The sequence below is a fragment of the Calliphora vicina genome, chromosome 5 (genome assembly GCF_958450345.1).
Source record: "Calliphora vicina chromosome 5, idCalVici1.1, whole genome shotgun sequence".
In the NCBI taxonomy this organism is placed as follows: domain Eukaryota; kingdom Metazoa; phylum Arthropoda; class Insecta; order Diptera; family Calliphoridae; genus Calliphora; species Calliphora vicina.
Genome location: NC_088784.1, coordinates 1,974,005 through 1,990,513, shown reverse-complemented (window position 1 = coordinate 1,990,513; position 16,509 = coordinate 1,974,005). Strand labels below are relative to the sequence as shown.

General features: G+C 29.8%; 1 protein-coding gene across 1 annotated transcript; it reads left to right on the top strand.

Annotated features, from left to right (window-relative positions):
- Positions 1-1,224: 1,224 nt before the first annotated feature.
- On the top strand, positions 1,225-15,351 carry ken (ken and barbie). The gene is made up of 3 exons (XM_065510761.1): positions 1,225-1,361; positions 13,179-13,348; positions 13,459-15,351. The coding sequence occupies exons 1-3, from the start codon at positions 1,353-1,355 to the stop codon at positions 14,939-14,941; spliced, it is 1,662 nt and encodes a 553-aa protein (XP_065366833.1). The 5' UTR covers positions 1,225-1,352; the 3' UTR covers positions 14,942-15,351.
- Positions 15,352-16,509: the final 1,158 nt, after the last annotated feature.

Sequence of the window (16,509 nt, the reverse complement as noted above, 5' to 3'; positions counted from 1 at the left end):
CCATTTCTCTTCATCGTCGAATTGGAAACACTGTCTGCTTGCTACTCTATTAAATTCATACACTAAAAATTGTAAGTTTGTATATCCATCACATAACATATACAAACAAACACATGAATGTGTTGCTGTTGTTGTTTTTATTGTTGTTATGTTTGTTGTTCGTTACTGCTATACTAGAATGAATGGTGATTATGATTCACCATCACCATCATTAAAATGAGAAATTGTGAGAAAAGCTCTGCGTCGTCGATGTGAACTTTAAAAGAAATAACCACACATACACACACTCGCGCTCAAAACATATAAAAAAAAGTAAGAGCACTAGAGCACCATTCACCATTCATTTGTAGCTTTCGGAGAGCATAATTCACAATCATATGGCTCTTCACACGAAAGTTGAAACAATAACGATGGAAACAACAAAAAACAAAAAAAAAACATTCAAATTCTCCATACACACCACACAGACACAGAGTGTGTTTTAGGTTGGAAAAGATCACATTGAAAGAAGGAGAAAATAAAACGTATCTAGTACAATTGCATTGAAAAAAGAGATGGTGAACAGAAAAACAACAAAAACAAACAAAAAAAAAATATGAAACCAACCAAACTAACTGACTGAACTAAACTGAACTGAAAAATAAAAGCTAAGTATGAAGTTTTACTGCAGTTGTGTTTTAGACCACGAAATGTGTTTACTTAAAAGTTTCGGCACAGTAAGAAAAGTGATATTTAAGCAAGCAGATCGGAAAACCTGTTGGGTGTTGGAAAGTGTTATTTCTTGATTTTTCTTTTTTATTTGTTGTTTTTTTTTTTCTTGTTCATTAAAGTGAGTGGAATTTATTGCGCTCCCCCCATGTTGTTTCACAATAAAACAATAAAAGTGATTTGAGGACACATACAAATTAGTGGTATGCAATAAGAAAGAAAGAAAAAAAATATTGAAAGCAAAACAAAAGAAATAAAAAAATAAATTAAAAATAAAATTACAAAAAATTATAAATGATCTGTAAGTGATCTGGTCTAAATGGAATTAAATAAAGGAACATTAAATTTAAAAGTGTGACCGACCGAACGACCGATCGCTTAAAACGTTTGCACAATCACAGAAAAATAAATAAAAGAAGAAAAAAAAGCCAACAAGAAGTTAAGAAAGTGTACAAAAGATACATACCTATTAATAATAATTAATTAAAAAACATACATAGCTACGTACATACATACATATAATAAAAAGTTACAAAATACCTACAAGCAAGTGAAACAACTAATTTTCAAGGAATATTACTACATATCTACTACTACTCTTTTTGCGTTTTGGACAGCAACAACAACAACAAAAACTATTGTAAATGAAAGAGGTAAGTTAGTTTAGTTTAGTTATTAGTTGGTTGGTTAGTTAGTTTATTAAAGTGAATAATTTTCTTTTATGTAGGTCGGGTATACATGTATTACATCTTTCTTCATACACACACACGCATACACATGTAAACATAATAAATACACACAAACACACATATTTACATGAATTGTATTCAACAAATATACATACATACACACATACATAGCTTATACATACATTTGTACATATCTACAGACATTCATACATATATACGACCTTCACTTCAAGTTTCTTCTTTTAATTTGAATTTTTTCTCATTTCTGCGTATATTTAACATAAATAGTTTCTTTGTTTTACTTTATTTTCTGGTCTTCACAGAAGTTTTATATGAAAAAGTAAGACAAAAACAAAAAAAAACAACACAACACAGAAATAAAAACAAGAAATATATACAACAACAACAACAACAAATGCTTGCGATAAATATTACCACTTTTCAAAGTTTCACAAAAAACAACAACAACAACAGCAGCAACAACAGAAATAAAATAAAACTTACGAAATGTTTTTTTTTTCCATTTTTTTTATTGTATTAATGCAATCACATCTCCCATACTTACACACTTATGTTTGTTTGTTATTTACGAACATTTGTGTTGTTTTCCATGTTATTGTTGTTGTTGCTGTTGTAGCAGACTACGATGTCGGTCACATCGTTACCAATGAATACTATTATTACGACGACGACGACGTCGGACAAACGACGATTTAGAGCTTTTTGTGAAAGGCAGACTTTATTTAATCTCTGCGTTACTAAAAAGTAGTAGATCGATCATACTTCTTAATGACAAACTTTCGAAAAGTTTGTTGTTGCTGCTGCTGTCTTGCTTGCTTGCTTGTTGTCTGCTTGCTTAGGAGGTATTACCACACAGCCGAATACATATGTACACACACATACTAAGTCGTAACATTCATAAGCTTATTGCTTGCTGTTGTGCTGTATTGTATCCCAGCCAACCAAAAACTGTTAAAAAGAAAAATCTTCACGCATCTTTAACAATAACAATTTAACCGATTATAATTTATGTAGTCGAACATAAAAATGGATGGCACATTAATTAAACCTGTCCTTCATTTTATGCAAAATTTTCAAAATTACATACTTTTCTTTTTCATGTCACAATTTCTTTTTCATCAATATTTTCGAATTTATACATAGATTCAAAATATGGGCAATTCCATATCATTGTACGTGACATTTGTACGCCTATAGAGTGGAATCGATTTTGTAAAAATAAGAGTATCTGAAAAATAATTTGGTCTTTATGTTCCATTCAAAGGCTACTATATTTTAAAATAATAAAAAGTTCTTTCGAAATATTGTTGTCCAAAATATTGAGCGAAATAAGGGTATATCTATATCGTACGTGACATAAAACGGAACTCATTTTGAAGTACATGTAGAAATATGGAGGCGTTAAGTTTTCTTTTAATTTCTTACACTAAACGAAATATTTTTCCTTTACAATCCGTCCTATTTAAATAAAAACAATCTTTGGATGATTTTATAATAAATAAAATTTAATATCGGACGTGACATACCGTACGTGACAGATTTTTCTCTTATAATAAAACAATATATATTCTGTAAATATATGTATACAAAAACTAAAATAGTGAATAGAAAATATACATTCGGTTTCAATAAACAATTTGACAATAGCAAAAAAAACAATAAGAGTCAAATTCAAGCTAATTGGGAGCCTAGTAGAAAATATACATTCGGTTTCAATAAACAATTTGACAATAGCAAAAAAAACAATAAGAGTCAAATTCAAGCTAAATTGGGAGCCTAGTTTTCGCCGCAATTTTGGCCTAAAACATTAAAAAATTAAATATAATCAGTTTAAACTATTATTTTTGTCTTTAAAATGTTGTAATATGATCTAAATACTTTCACATAGTATTTCACATTTTATTATTTTCTTCTATTCAAATCATCTTGAAAAAAAGTTTCAAGGATTTTAGTGTTTTCAGTCGTGGTAGCGATTCTCGTGGAATTGCCCATATGTTAGTTTTATGTGAAATTTTATTAAATTTCAAACTTGTAGTTTATGAAATTAAATTTGTGTTATTTTGCATCAGTTTTGTATACTAAAGAATAACATTGAAACAAAATTGAAAACTCTACATTTTATTAATATAATGTAAACAAACAATTGATCATATCCATGAACTTTTGTGGGAGTTTTAAAGGATTTTATTTATCGTCTTATTTTTTTATTTTAAAATAATCGTTAAAATCTTTTCTTTTTTAAAAAAAGTCCAAAAAGCCTAAATTCATTTGAACATTTTTTCACTTTATAAATGCGAATTTGAAGGGCGTTGAGAAATAAGGGCATCACATTTGAAAGCTCGTAGAGTTAAGAAAAATTTTATTTTTTTAAAAAATGATCTCTGATATTTGTTTTCATGAAATAATTCACTTTCTGTACACATTTCTTAATATTTTAATTAGAATTGAACTCATAATTTGTAATTTACAGGTGATTGATTTAGAGCCATTGAATTATCTTATCAATAATAGGCCAAATGTGATGACCTTATTCAACGCCCTTCAAATTACATGCATTTTAACAATCTCTAAATAAAATTTATACAAATCTTAAGATTCTTTATTTTTTCATTCGCATATTCTGCCACCCATTTCGTGAAAATACTTTAACTTATATTTATATTAATAAAACTTGTCCTAGTTATGCAGTTATTTTCAAATATAATAGAAAATTTACTTTAAAAGCTTCATTCAAAATGTTTAAAATTGTTTTCCGTTCGAGTTTCTGAATCAGGGGAACTTGAAATAAAATCATATTTTTAACATTATTCAGTAACTTCATCGTTCCCATAGTATCGTCAAGATTTTATCAGCTTTCAGCTTTTCACGTAAATATAATTTGCTAAAATTTGACACATTAGGTTTTTTTAGCGCAATGACATGGAATTGGCCAATGCAAATGACCTAACACAATAGTTAAGGTCTTGTTTTAGGAAGACACTAATAAATTCCTTAATTTAACCAATTTGAGCACAAAAATATATCCGTTAGAAATGGTAGAATCGACTAATCCTCAAAAAAATAACACAAAATATTATATATTCGACATACACTCGCTCATTTATTTATAAATCAATATAAAATGAATACAAATATAAATTCTATGTCCAGTTTATGAATGGACATCAATATACTACCACACTCTTTTAATTTTTTTCATATTACATACAGATGTGAACAAGATAATAGCAGTACCACTAAATTTTGAAATATTTTAACTTTTTTCACAGTGTATTATTGTGTTTGACATGCAGAAGAGAGTGGTCGTCGAATATATTCAATCAGCCCAATTATGAATAAAAATTCCCCGGGAGTTTTTCCCTTTTCTCATTTTTTCCTATTCAAATTCAATGGGAAAAAATGTTTTATTCATAATTGGGCTGATTGAATATATTCGACGTCCACTCTCTTCTGCATGTCAAACACAATAATACACTGTGAAAAAACTTAAAATATTTCAAAATTGAAAACCGTTTGGTTTCGGGCGGTTTTGTGATAATTTATTAAATATCAAGTGTTATAGAAACAAAATCAGTTTTTAATTTAAAATTTATAATTCAAACTTGACTGGTGTTCAAGATGATAAAGGAAAATTGGTACTATTTCTTTTAATGATATTTTTAATATATTAAATTAGTTAGCTTATATACATTAAAGTTGGCTAATAAGCTTTTCAGTAAACAAAGAATAATAATATTATGATACCAAAAAAAGGAAAACTAAACCAAATTAAGGAGTACTTTTTCGTTCTTCAAAATGATACTTTTTGAATTTTCTATAATATTGAACCTATAATCAAGAAATTACTTTAATTTCAAACTTGACGGGGGTTCAATTATGGAAAATTGGTACTTTATCTTCTAAATGTACTTTTTATTATATTAAATTATTTGTCTTATGTACATAATAGTTGGCTATAGTACTATTTCTTTATTGTAATAGTACTTTTCGAATATTTTACAATAATAAACCTAAATATTAGAGACACATGATTCTGAATGAGTTAAAATTCGCAAAATGTGACTTTAGTGGTACATTTCTTTTGCATTTTCAATAATAATTGGCCCAGAAATATGAAATTAGGCATTCATGATGCTGAGTGGGAATACAAAATGTAGGTCTTTATGGTCCTTTTTTAATTCGAATAATACGTTTCGAAGGAGCTAGAATCCACATTACTATGAACCAATAAACTGGAAACTAGAATTATCCCGAATTATTATTAATTCACAAAGGCAGACTTAATAGTACTATTTCTTTCTTCTAATTGGGGTCAGCATCGGGTCAGCCAGTACTCCATACTTTTATTGGATATTTGAAAATAAATAAGTCTTTGTTAAAAACACTTTGCATTCTTTTCTTAAATTAAAAAAATAATCAGTCATTTGAATTTTAATTGTCAGTAAATACTTGGATGAAAAAGTTTTTTTTTCATATCTAAATTTTTTAATTTGTCTACTGAAAATAGATTAAAAGTAAAAACCGAAGAATAATTGTCGGTTTCGGTTTTAGGCCTTGAAAAACCGCGGTTTCGGTTTCGATTAAAACCGAACACGAAACTCTAGTTTAAAATGTATGCACGATAAAATTTTTGTTCAAAATTCTTTCCATAAAAGTGGTAAAAAAGTGTTTTAAAAGTGTTCGATCCTAGTACATAATGTTATGCCAATTTTTATTACGAGTAAATCTCTGTTCTGTAAACGTTTTTGTTTGTAAATCGGGGAATATTTAGAGTGTTATAAATATTAATTCGATTGAAGTGAAGAGCTCTATTCTGATGAAATTATTGGAAAGTCCGCAGTGAAACATGTATTTTATGATATTATTACAAAATAATGAACACATACATATTGATAGAAAACAACTTTAGTTATAATGAAATATAAAATAAGAACCTTAAATGTAAACAACTTTTCAAAACAGAGATACTAGCATAGAGAAACATAGAGCGGAAACCAGAAAAAAAACTCAAACAAAAAAAATACTCAAAATAATTACACATACGAGTGTTGTTTTTGTTTTCACATAGTTTTTTCTACTAATACATTCTCACCACTTAGGTTTCTGACAACTGAGTTAGGTCTTTGACAGAAGAGTTTCCGCTCTATGTCTATTCTCTATGGATACTAGTATCTAAAATGCATAATTGAACAATTGATAATTCCAAAATACAATGTAGAACTGACAACACATTTTAATACTAGTAAGGTCATATTAAGCAAATTACTTTTCTCCTTACTCTAAATAATTTATGTATGTATTTCAATACAAATTTCATTAACAATTAAGGTAAAGTGAAGTGTTTTACCAAGTGTTTGGTTTGCTGGGAAATCTTTACTGCTCTTCTTGCATTAATATGAATATTATACACATACATACTCGTACATACATACAAACATACTACATGGCTACGTACGTATACGTAGATACAAGTTTGTATGTATTTTTTTATATGAAAACGAAAGGTATGCCAAATACATACAACAAAAGAGAGCTGCAAAACCTAACCAGACCTAACATTTCAGCATTCAATATGAACAAGTCAAGTCAAAATAGAAACAGACAGACAGACATACATACAGATTTCAATAACAGACTGGTATGACGTACATATGGCGCAGTGTACCGTGCTGCCATTAACTGAAATTCATTGTGTTGAGATTAAACATGGAGCTCTTTCTACTCTTGAAATAAAAAAAAAAAAAGATTTTCTTCTTTCCATTAATTAAACGGCTTCATGTATTGTACATATACAAACATACATACTTATATACATACATACATGCATATGTATGTTGCCAAACCAAACCAAAAAAAGGTTTGCCATTACAGTTACAATTTCATAGATTACTTAATAAACATTGTGTTAAAAGAGTGTGTTGGATTTCACGTCTTTTGCTTTAATGTTTATATCTACATACATAGATACACACACTCAAACGTACATAAGTAGATACATACATACATCCGTACATATTTGTATCTGTATTAAAAATTTTTACTGCGTCTGTGGGGCTGACTGTCTGGCTTAATGTCTTTTACGCATACGTAATCGACTACTCGGAGCTTTTTCGTGAAAGGAATGAGTTTTGAGAGAGAGAGTGGTATTGCACTATGCGCCAGCGTTGTCAACTTTTTTTTATTTCAATAAGCATTAAAATCAAGGAAAAATCGCTTATTTTTTCCAAAAAAAAAAAGAAAACACCAACAAATTTACAACAGTACATATTACAATAAAAAATAATCAAACAAAGAAAATTTTGTACAAATAGCAACATTTACAAAGAAATTTTTTTTATATTGCGCGACAATTTATGATGTTTAGCTTAGTTTTGAAATTAAAACTACTTTCATATAATTTTTTATTTATTTTATATTTGCAAGCTAGTCTATATAAACCAGAGCTGTAAATGAATCACTCATTTTTGAATTAATTCGCGAATCATTCACACAAAAAAATGAATTGAATGAAATTTGAGTCAATTCAAATGGAATTGGTAAAAATGAATTGCAATTCGTTTCCAATTCAAATGAATTGAATTGATTTTGAATTAATTCAAATGAATTTGGTAAAAATGAATTGCAATTCGTTTCCAATTCAAATGAATTGAATTGATTTTGAATTAATTCAATTCATTTACAATTCATTTGAATTGAATTGATTTTGAATTAATTCAAACGAATTAGAAAAAAAAATATCAATTCACTTCCAACTCCGACGCGAAATTCGCAGCATATTTAGCAGATTCTTCAATGTCATTAAGTATGCAGTATAACTAATCGACGGTTAAAAAGTCTTCCTTTAAATATAATGCGCCGTTACCATCGTCAGCTGGTGTTGAAAGTTGTTTAAGGTGAATGATGCATTCTAATTAAATCTAATTAGCCTTATTTATGAAACTCAATTGTGTTTTGAACTACATACATTGTTATTTTTCCTGATTTTTGATTATTTTTGGAAGATAGTTTTATTTTTTTGAAATAAATATAATATAAATATTAGCAAAAAGTTTGTTGTTGGGTGGTCGTGGGTCACAAAATTTCAAAAATTATTAATTGCTTCTTGAATATTAAATATGTTTTGTCGTTCAGCGTATTTCAAAATAAAAATCAGTTCTTCTTGAAGAAACAAACTCCAAACACCATGTTTTCATTGATCAGGCGCGTATACAGGACAAGGCTTTTCAATTTTTGTACTGGATATTTTCATTTTGGTAGGAGAAATCTTTCATTCCCCCTAGAGATCTGCTCTTGAATTTGATTGATTGCAACTCAGTTTTGAATCATTCATTTGAATTGCTAATTCTTTTTTCTAATTCATTTGAATTAATTCAAAATCAATTCAATTCAAATGAATTGTAAATGAATTGCAACTCATTTTTACAAATTCATTTGAATTGGAAATGAATTGAAATTCATTTCTGCCTAATTCGTTTGAATTGATTCAAATTTCATTCAATTCATTTTTTCAATTCAATGAATTAATTCAAAATTTAGCTAATTCATAATGAATTAAAATCAAAAAAGAATGATTCATTTACAGCTCTGATATAAACTAGAGTTTCCAAAAAATTTAAAACCGATAGGTTTCGGTCGGTTTTGTGATAATTTATTAAATATCAAGTATTATAGAAACAAAATCAGTTGATAATATAGGAAAATCTAACAAATTTAAAATTAAAATTTGACTGATGTTCAAGATGATAAAGGAAAATTGGTACTATTTCTTTTATGCCCGTAACTTCAACAAATAGATATCTACGGTGTAAAATACCCAGCAGATAAATTTACCTAAAAGGTAACTTGACATTAATTTCAAATCAATATCTACGGGTAAAAATTACCAAATATTTTTACTCCATAAGTAACTAAGCCCTGATAGATATATATTTGTTGAAGTTACGGGCATTAATGGTACTTTTTTAATATATTAAATTAGTTAGCTTATATACATTAAAGTTGGCTAATATGCTTCTCAGTAAACAAATAATCAAGAATAGGGGGCTCAATTGTATTATAATACCAAAAAATGAAAACTAAACCAAATTAAGGAGTACATTTTAGTTCTTCAAAATTATACTTTTTGAATTTTCTTAATATTAAACCTATAATCAGGAAATTACTTTGATTTCAAACTTGACGGTGGTTCAATTGTGGAAAATTGGTACTTTATCTTCTAATTGTACTTTTTATTATATTAAATTATTTTTCTTATGTACATAATAGTTGGCTATAGTACTATTTCTTTATTGTTATAGTACTTTTGGAATATTTTATAATTATAAACCTAAAAATTAGACACACATGTTAGAATTCTCAAAAGGTTACTCGAGTGGTACATTTCTTTTGCATTTTCACTAATAATGGGTCCTGAAATATGAAATTAGGCATTCATGATGCTGAGTGGGAATACAAAATGTGGGTCTCTATGGTACTTTTTTAATTTTAATAATGCGTTTCGAATGAGCTAGAATCCACATTAAAATGAACCAATAAACTTGAAACTTTAGTGGTTCATTAGGAAACTTAATAGTACTATTTCTTTCTTCTAATAATATTATCTGAAAAATTAACTTTGGATAAACTTTTAAACAGTTGGCCAAATTTGGCCAGAAACGTGTTAAATGTAGAATTTTGAGTTTAATTTATCAATTTCATGCTGCATTTTTTTTTTGCACTTTTTGAGAAATATCATTTTTCGTGGGCAGCCTCCGCTAGCAATATAACGAACTTGCGGAAGTTTGGTTGGATGAACAAAAGAAAGAGGAGAAGAATGCTGCTGTTTACAATTTTGTTGTTGCTAAAGTTGAATGCGGCAATATTTTGAATGAGGAATCGGCTTATGTGAAGGAAAAAAAAATATTTTTTTTTTTGAGATGTTTTGAAAATAAAAATTTATCCGCCATTTTGAATATGGAAAATTTTACCTCAGATATGAATATTCCTGTATACCAATTTTCATGTAAATCAGAAGACATTTTAAAATTTAAGACGCCATATTGGGTCAGCCATTTTGAATTTGAAAAATTCTACCTCAGATTCGAAATCAGCAATCTTGAATACTCCCGTATACCGATTTTCATGCAAATCAGAAGACATTTTAAAATTTACGCCGCCATATTGGATACGCCATTTTGAATTTGAAAAATTTTACCTCAGATTCGAAATCAGAAACCTTGAAAACCCCCGTATACCGATTTTCATCTTGTTCAGTGTTTCTAAGGAAACACTTTGGCCACAAAAATAGGTAAAATTACCTATAGTACGATGGTCTGGCCGGTTTTCATAATGGATAGGGCTCTTTTGGACCCGATTTGTCTTTTTGGCCGGCCTTATAACATACAATCTCTTACGCTGCGGGTTATCGTAATGATTAAAATTTTTCATCGCACGTAATGTTTTGGTGCAAAAATGATTTTCTTTTATAGCGTTCAAGCAGCATTTCAGACATACAAAATCGTCTTTCAAGGTCTCTCAACTTCAATTCGTATGTTACCCAATTTTCCTGCTTTTGGATGAATACTGCTGCTTGCAAGCGTTTCGAAATTGTGGATTATGCAAGCTCTTGTTGAGTTAGACAACAATCTCCATGGAGTAATGTCTCCAATTATTGGTCTTTAAACTTTTTTGACTGGCCTGAGCGATCTTTGTCTTCCTTGTTAAAATCGCCAGTTCTGAAATCATCTCTCGTACGTTGAAACCGATGAAACACATTCACCATAAGCTTCGTTGAGCAATCGATGTGCTTCAGCGGCACTTTTTTTTGCAAATTAAAGAAATAAAGCATATGACGACATTTTCGAAGCAAAAAAAAAGGTTTCAGTTCCGTTTAAGTAAAGAATCATTTGTGACATCAAACGTCAAAGTTCCATGTAGATTAATTATCTAACCGAATCACATATTTTACTGTAAAATTAACATTGATTGGATATTGGTTCCTAATAAACAAATTAGTTCATTATCGGAACATTTTTTAATACTAAATTAAGATAAAAACCATTATAGTTCTTATAAACTATACTGTTTGTCCAATGTTGGTTCGAAGTTTCTAAGGGTTTATAATATAATATCTATTAGTATTTGATCGGATTCTATAAAATCAACAGTTTTATTAAAAGATTTTTCGAAAGATAACCTTTTCAAATCATAATGTACTCCTATATAAAACAATTTCAATCAGAATGTATATAACAAATTTAAGCAAAATCCTTAGAAGTCGTAATGTAAAGCAGCTTAGTAATTCTTTGGAGAAATTATAATTTCAAGTTGTTTTTTTTACATTTTTGTCACAGTTTAGATTTTAATCTAATTTATTGCTAATCATGATCCTTTTATAATGATCTATTGTGATTTTGGGGTGACGAGCATTGGGTTATTATATTAATCAAGTTTGACCTTGATTACATGAAAAAATTAATCGAGTCATTCGATTGCACGATTCAAAACCCGATGTTAGAATTAAATTATACCGATCGACTCAGAAACATAAAAATGTTGGTTACAAATAAAATTCATCAGAAATAATTTTCATATAGAAATAAATCACACGTCCTAATTTCAAGGCAATCGGTCATAGCTCCCATACAAGGATCTCTTTCGATAATAATTCACGAAAGTAAATTATTAAATTTTTAAAGAATAATGTTTTTGCGATTGCATTTAAATTTGCTTTGGGCCATTACGGGGGTTAATAATTTTATGTTATAAATATTAAACAAGTTTTTGAACAATTTTAGAAAAAATTCACTGAAAAGCACATGCAAGAGACGGAAAATTTTTTCCAAAAAAAATCACTAAAAATACAGCTTAAAGCACTGTGTCAATAACGCTAATTGGACACTATTGTTGTAGATAGAAAGAAGTTAAACGGAAGAATAAGAGAGTTTAGTGAAGCTTTCGTTTAATACTCGTAAAAGTGGGTACAATTTAATATGTATGTACAATGTACATGTGTATGTATTTTTGTATATGGAAAGAAAAAGCTGCCTTACTTCACTTGAAATCGGTAGACAGACGGAAGGACGGACGGACGGACTGAAAGATAGACAATGAGTGGCAACAATTTAGCGAACCAAAGAGCATGCGCAAGGGTATTGGTGTAACTGAAAGAAAAATTCATAATACTAAATGTTATTGTTGTTATTTGTTTAATCAAATACTAAAATAACTATTGCTTAATGTATTTTTAAAGTTTTGTTAAAGCATCAAGTTAAGAACGCTTTCCATTTCATTGGTAAATTAAAATGTTTTACAAAACAAAAAAACTAAAAATGTATACTCAATAACAAGGGTACAAACAAATTGGTTGGTAAATTGGACGATCGTTCCTCTCACCATGATACTCCTACAAAATTCTCTTTGTTTAGTTATGAATGTATCTCTATATTTTATTGTGAATGCGAGTGTGTGTGTGTGTCTATATGAGAGCTTACGAAGAAAGAGATGTAAACCATTTTTAGAAAGTAGTTTTGATCAAGTATTATAAATACATACATATATACAAATGTATATACAGTATGAAAATTAAAAAAAAAATAAAAAATATTAATTTAAAAATCCAAGGCCTCTTACTATCTAACTCTTACTAACTCAACTTGTATTATGGCGTACTTTTTCAGACGTCTTTTTAAGAAATGAATTTGTAGCTATACCTACCAACCAAAGTGCTTATGATTTTATTTGATTTTATTTCTTTTATTTTATTTGTCAATTTGGTTTTAGGTACCGAGAATGTTGATGTTGCAATACAGCAAACATGGCGAATGTATTCTTAAAGAAATTGGAGCTGCATTTCGTGGAGAACATCCCGCTGATTTGACGATTGTCTGTGAGAATAAAGTGAAATTACACGCTCACAAATTGGTTTTGGCAGCAGCAAGTCCATTGATAAGGTAACTTAAACTTTAACATAGTAATTATGTACATACATATGTACATTTGCGCAGGTACAAACCATTTAATATATTAATATTAATTTGTTTCTTTTATTGAACTTTTTAAGAAACCTTCTGGAAGATACTCAACTATATGATTGTATGACGACAGTGTATTTCCCGGATGTTAATGCTACATATTTCAAATTCTTATTGGACTTTCTGTACTCCGGCCAGACGTGCATAACATCACGAGATGTCAATTATTTGCACGACCTGCTGCTGTTGCTACAGATTAAATCGGACAACTGGAAGACAACTGATACGACATTGACAGGCAGTGGCAGCGTCAGTGGAAGTGGAAGTGGCACCGGAACCAGCTCAGAAAGTGGCAGCAATCAAATAATTGCGAATAGAAAAGTATCGGTTCCGGCCGAAAGTCCCGATTGTGAAAAGAAACTTAAAAGTGAAACTTGCAGCGACATAAAAAAGAGCCCTCCTCCATCATCATCCAGCTCGGAAAAAAACATATCCGAGGAAAATGAAGACGACAACCTGAATATTGACAGCGACAGTACGGCAGATTTGAATAAAAATAAAGATACAAATGACATAGACAGCCTGTCCGATGCAAACAACATAAGTGGCCTAAATCCGGTTAATTTGTCTCTGGGCGTACGCACTAAATCCGAGCACAGTATGAAAAATATATTCCGTGGCAAAAGCAGCTATTCCCCAGACTACGATTCGCTCAACATTATGGAAAGTGCAAAGCGCAAAACACTGTTTTCCGACTCAGCCAAGGATTGCCTTAAACCACTTTCAGATCACGGCGACTTGAACAGTTCCCCCGACAATTACGTTGTTACGCCACATCGAAAACGACGACCCGGTTTTCATTCATCGCCCAGCCACAAGCCTTTCGTATCTTATCAGCAGAATCTGCTAGATGAATTTCGCTCAGCTAAATCGTCCCTTTCACCAATGACCGGCTATATGCCGGAAAAAAACCTACTACTGCCACTCGATGAGGGCGTTATCAACCCGTCTGATATACTGCCTCAAAATCGAAATTTGCTAGAAAAAAACATCTCCCGACATGACAGCCCTGAAAAGACAGTACAACTGCCACCACAATTGGTATACCAATGGCAATCAACGCACAACTCGAATATGTCCTCATTATCTCATCTACAGCCTGGCCTTACATCCATTTCGGAGATCAATCTAAGTCTCGAAGGCTCCAGCAATCAGAACAGCCCCAACACAGGCCTATGCAATAACACGCAGAACTCTGTCCGCGAATATCGCTGCGAGTACTGCGGCAAACAATTCGGCATGTCCTGGAACCTAAAAACCCATCTTAGAGTTCACACCGGCGAAAAGCCTTTCGCCTGTCGCCTCTGCATAGCGATGTTCAAACAAAAGGCCCATCTATTAAAACACTTGTGTTCAGTTCATAGAAACGTCATCACCACAAACGGCAACGACAATGACACCCGCTATTGTTGCTGCTTCTGTTCAATGTATTTCGAATCAGTACAAGAGTTGGTCCGACATCTGTCTGGCCACCACAACAATCTATTGCTAGCAAAAAATTTACGCGATTAGTACTTTTACATAAATTTGCTCTTAAATATGTATGTATACATATGTATGTTATGTATATATGTATGTATGTAATGTAACATGTATGTAACACCTACTACTTACTACTATATACATATATAGACATTCAAATACTATATATATATTTATGCATTTTGTTAATTTTAACATTTCCATCTTCTTTTCTACTTTACATTTTTTTTTTGTATATTTTACACTATAAATTTTTACATCGTATACATGAATTTTTTTTATATTATTTTATTATTATTATATTATTATTATTATTTTATACATATTGTATGATGTATATAATATATATATATTGTATGATGTATATAATATATATATATTCGATATATATTGTAATACAACATTCAAATTTAAATATTAAAGAAAAAAATACAAATGAACATTTTTACATATTTTGTTATACATACAACAATATTATTGTATGTAAATGGAATTTTGTCTCATTTTATTTAATTATTACAGAATACCTCTACAGTTATTCTGGTTTTCTACATGCGAAATCATTTAATAACAGGTAGTATTGTATTTTATTAAGTTACTCGGAATAATCTAACCACATAGTAAGACTAAAAGTTGGCGGTAAAAAGACAAATTCTTGAAAATGTCATAAACAATACTTAGAGCAGCTATTAGTCATCCTTAACTAGCATGTCAATTTCAGAAAGAACAGAATTATTTTTAATTAAATACTTTATGAAATTATCCAAAAGATGGCGCTAAATACAGATGTTTTTTTTTATTTAATGCACTTTTTATTGTGATGAAAATTTCTATCTAGGTCCATCTACATCCATCTAGGTCCATAAAAATTGAAAAATGAATATAATCTGTGATCACCTTATATGAAAACCTAAAACAGGCTCTAACTCCTTTAAAACTGCTCCAAATTGAAAAAGGAAGATAATCTGTGATCACCTTAATTTCCCATTAAAAATCGATTTTTTATATGAAAACCTAATATAGGCTCTAACCCCTTAAAACTACTCCAAATTGAAAAAGGATTATAATCTGTGATCACCTTAATTTCCCATTAAAAATCGATCTTTTATATGAAAACCTAAAATAGGCTCTAGCTCCTTTAAAACTGCTCCAAATCGAAAAAGGAAGATAATCTGTGATCACCTTAATTTCCCATTAAAAATCGATTTTTTATATGAAAACCTAAAACAGGCTCTAGCTCCTTTAAAACTGCTCCAAATCGAAAAAGGAAGATAATCTGTGATCACCTTAATTTCCGATTAAAAATCGATTTTTTATTTGAAAACCTAAAATAGGCTCTAGCTCCTTTAAAACTGCTCCAAATCGAAAAAGGAAGATAATCTGTAATCACCTTAATTTCCGATTAAAAATCGATTTTTTATTTGAAAACCTAAAATAGGCTCTAGCTCCTTTAAAACTGCTCCAAATCGAAAAAGGAAGATAATCTGTGATTTAATTTCCGATTAAAAATCGATTTTTTATTTGAAAACCTAAAATAGGCTCTAGCTCCTTTAAAACTGCTCCAAATCGAAAAAGGAAGATAATCTGTGATCACCTTA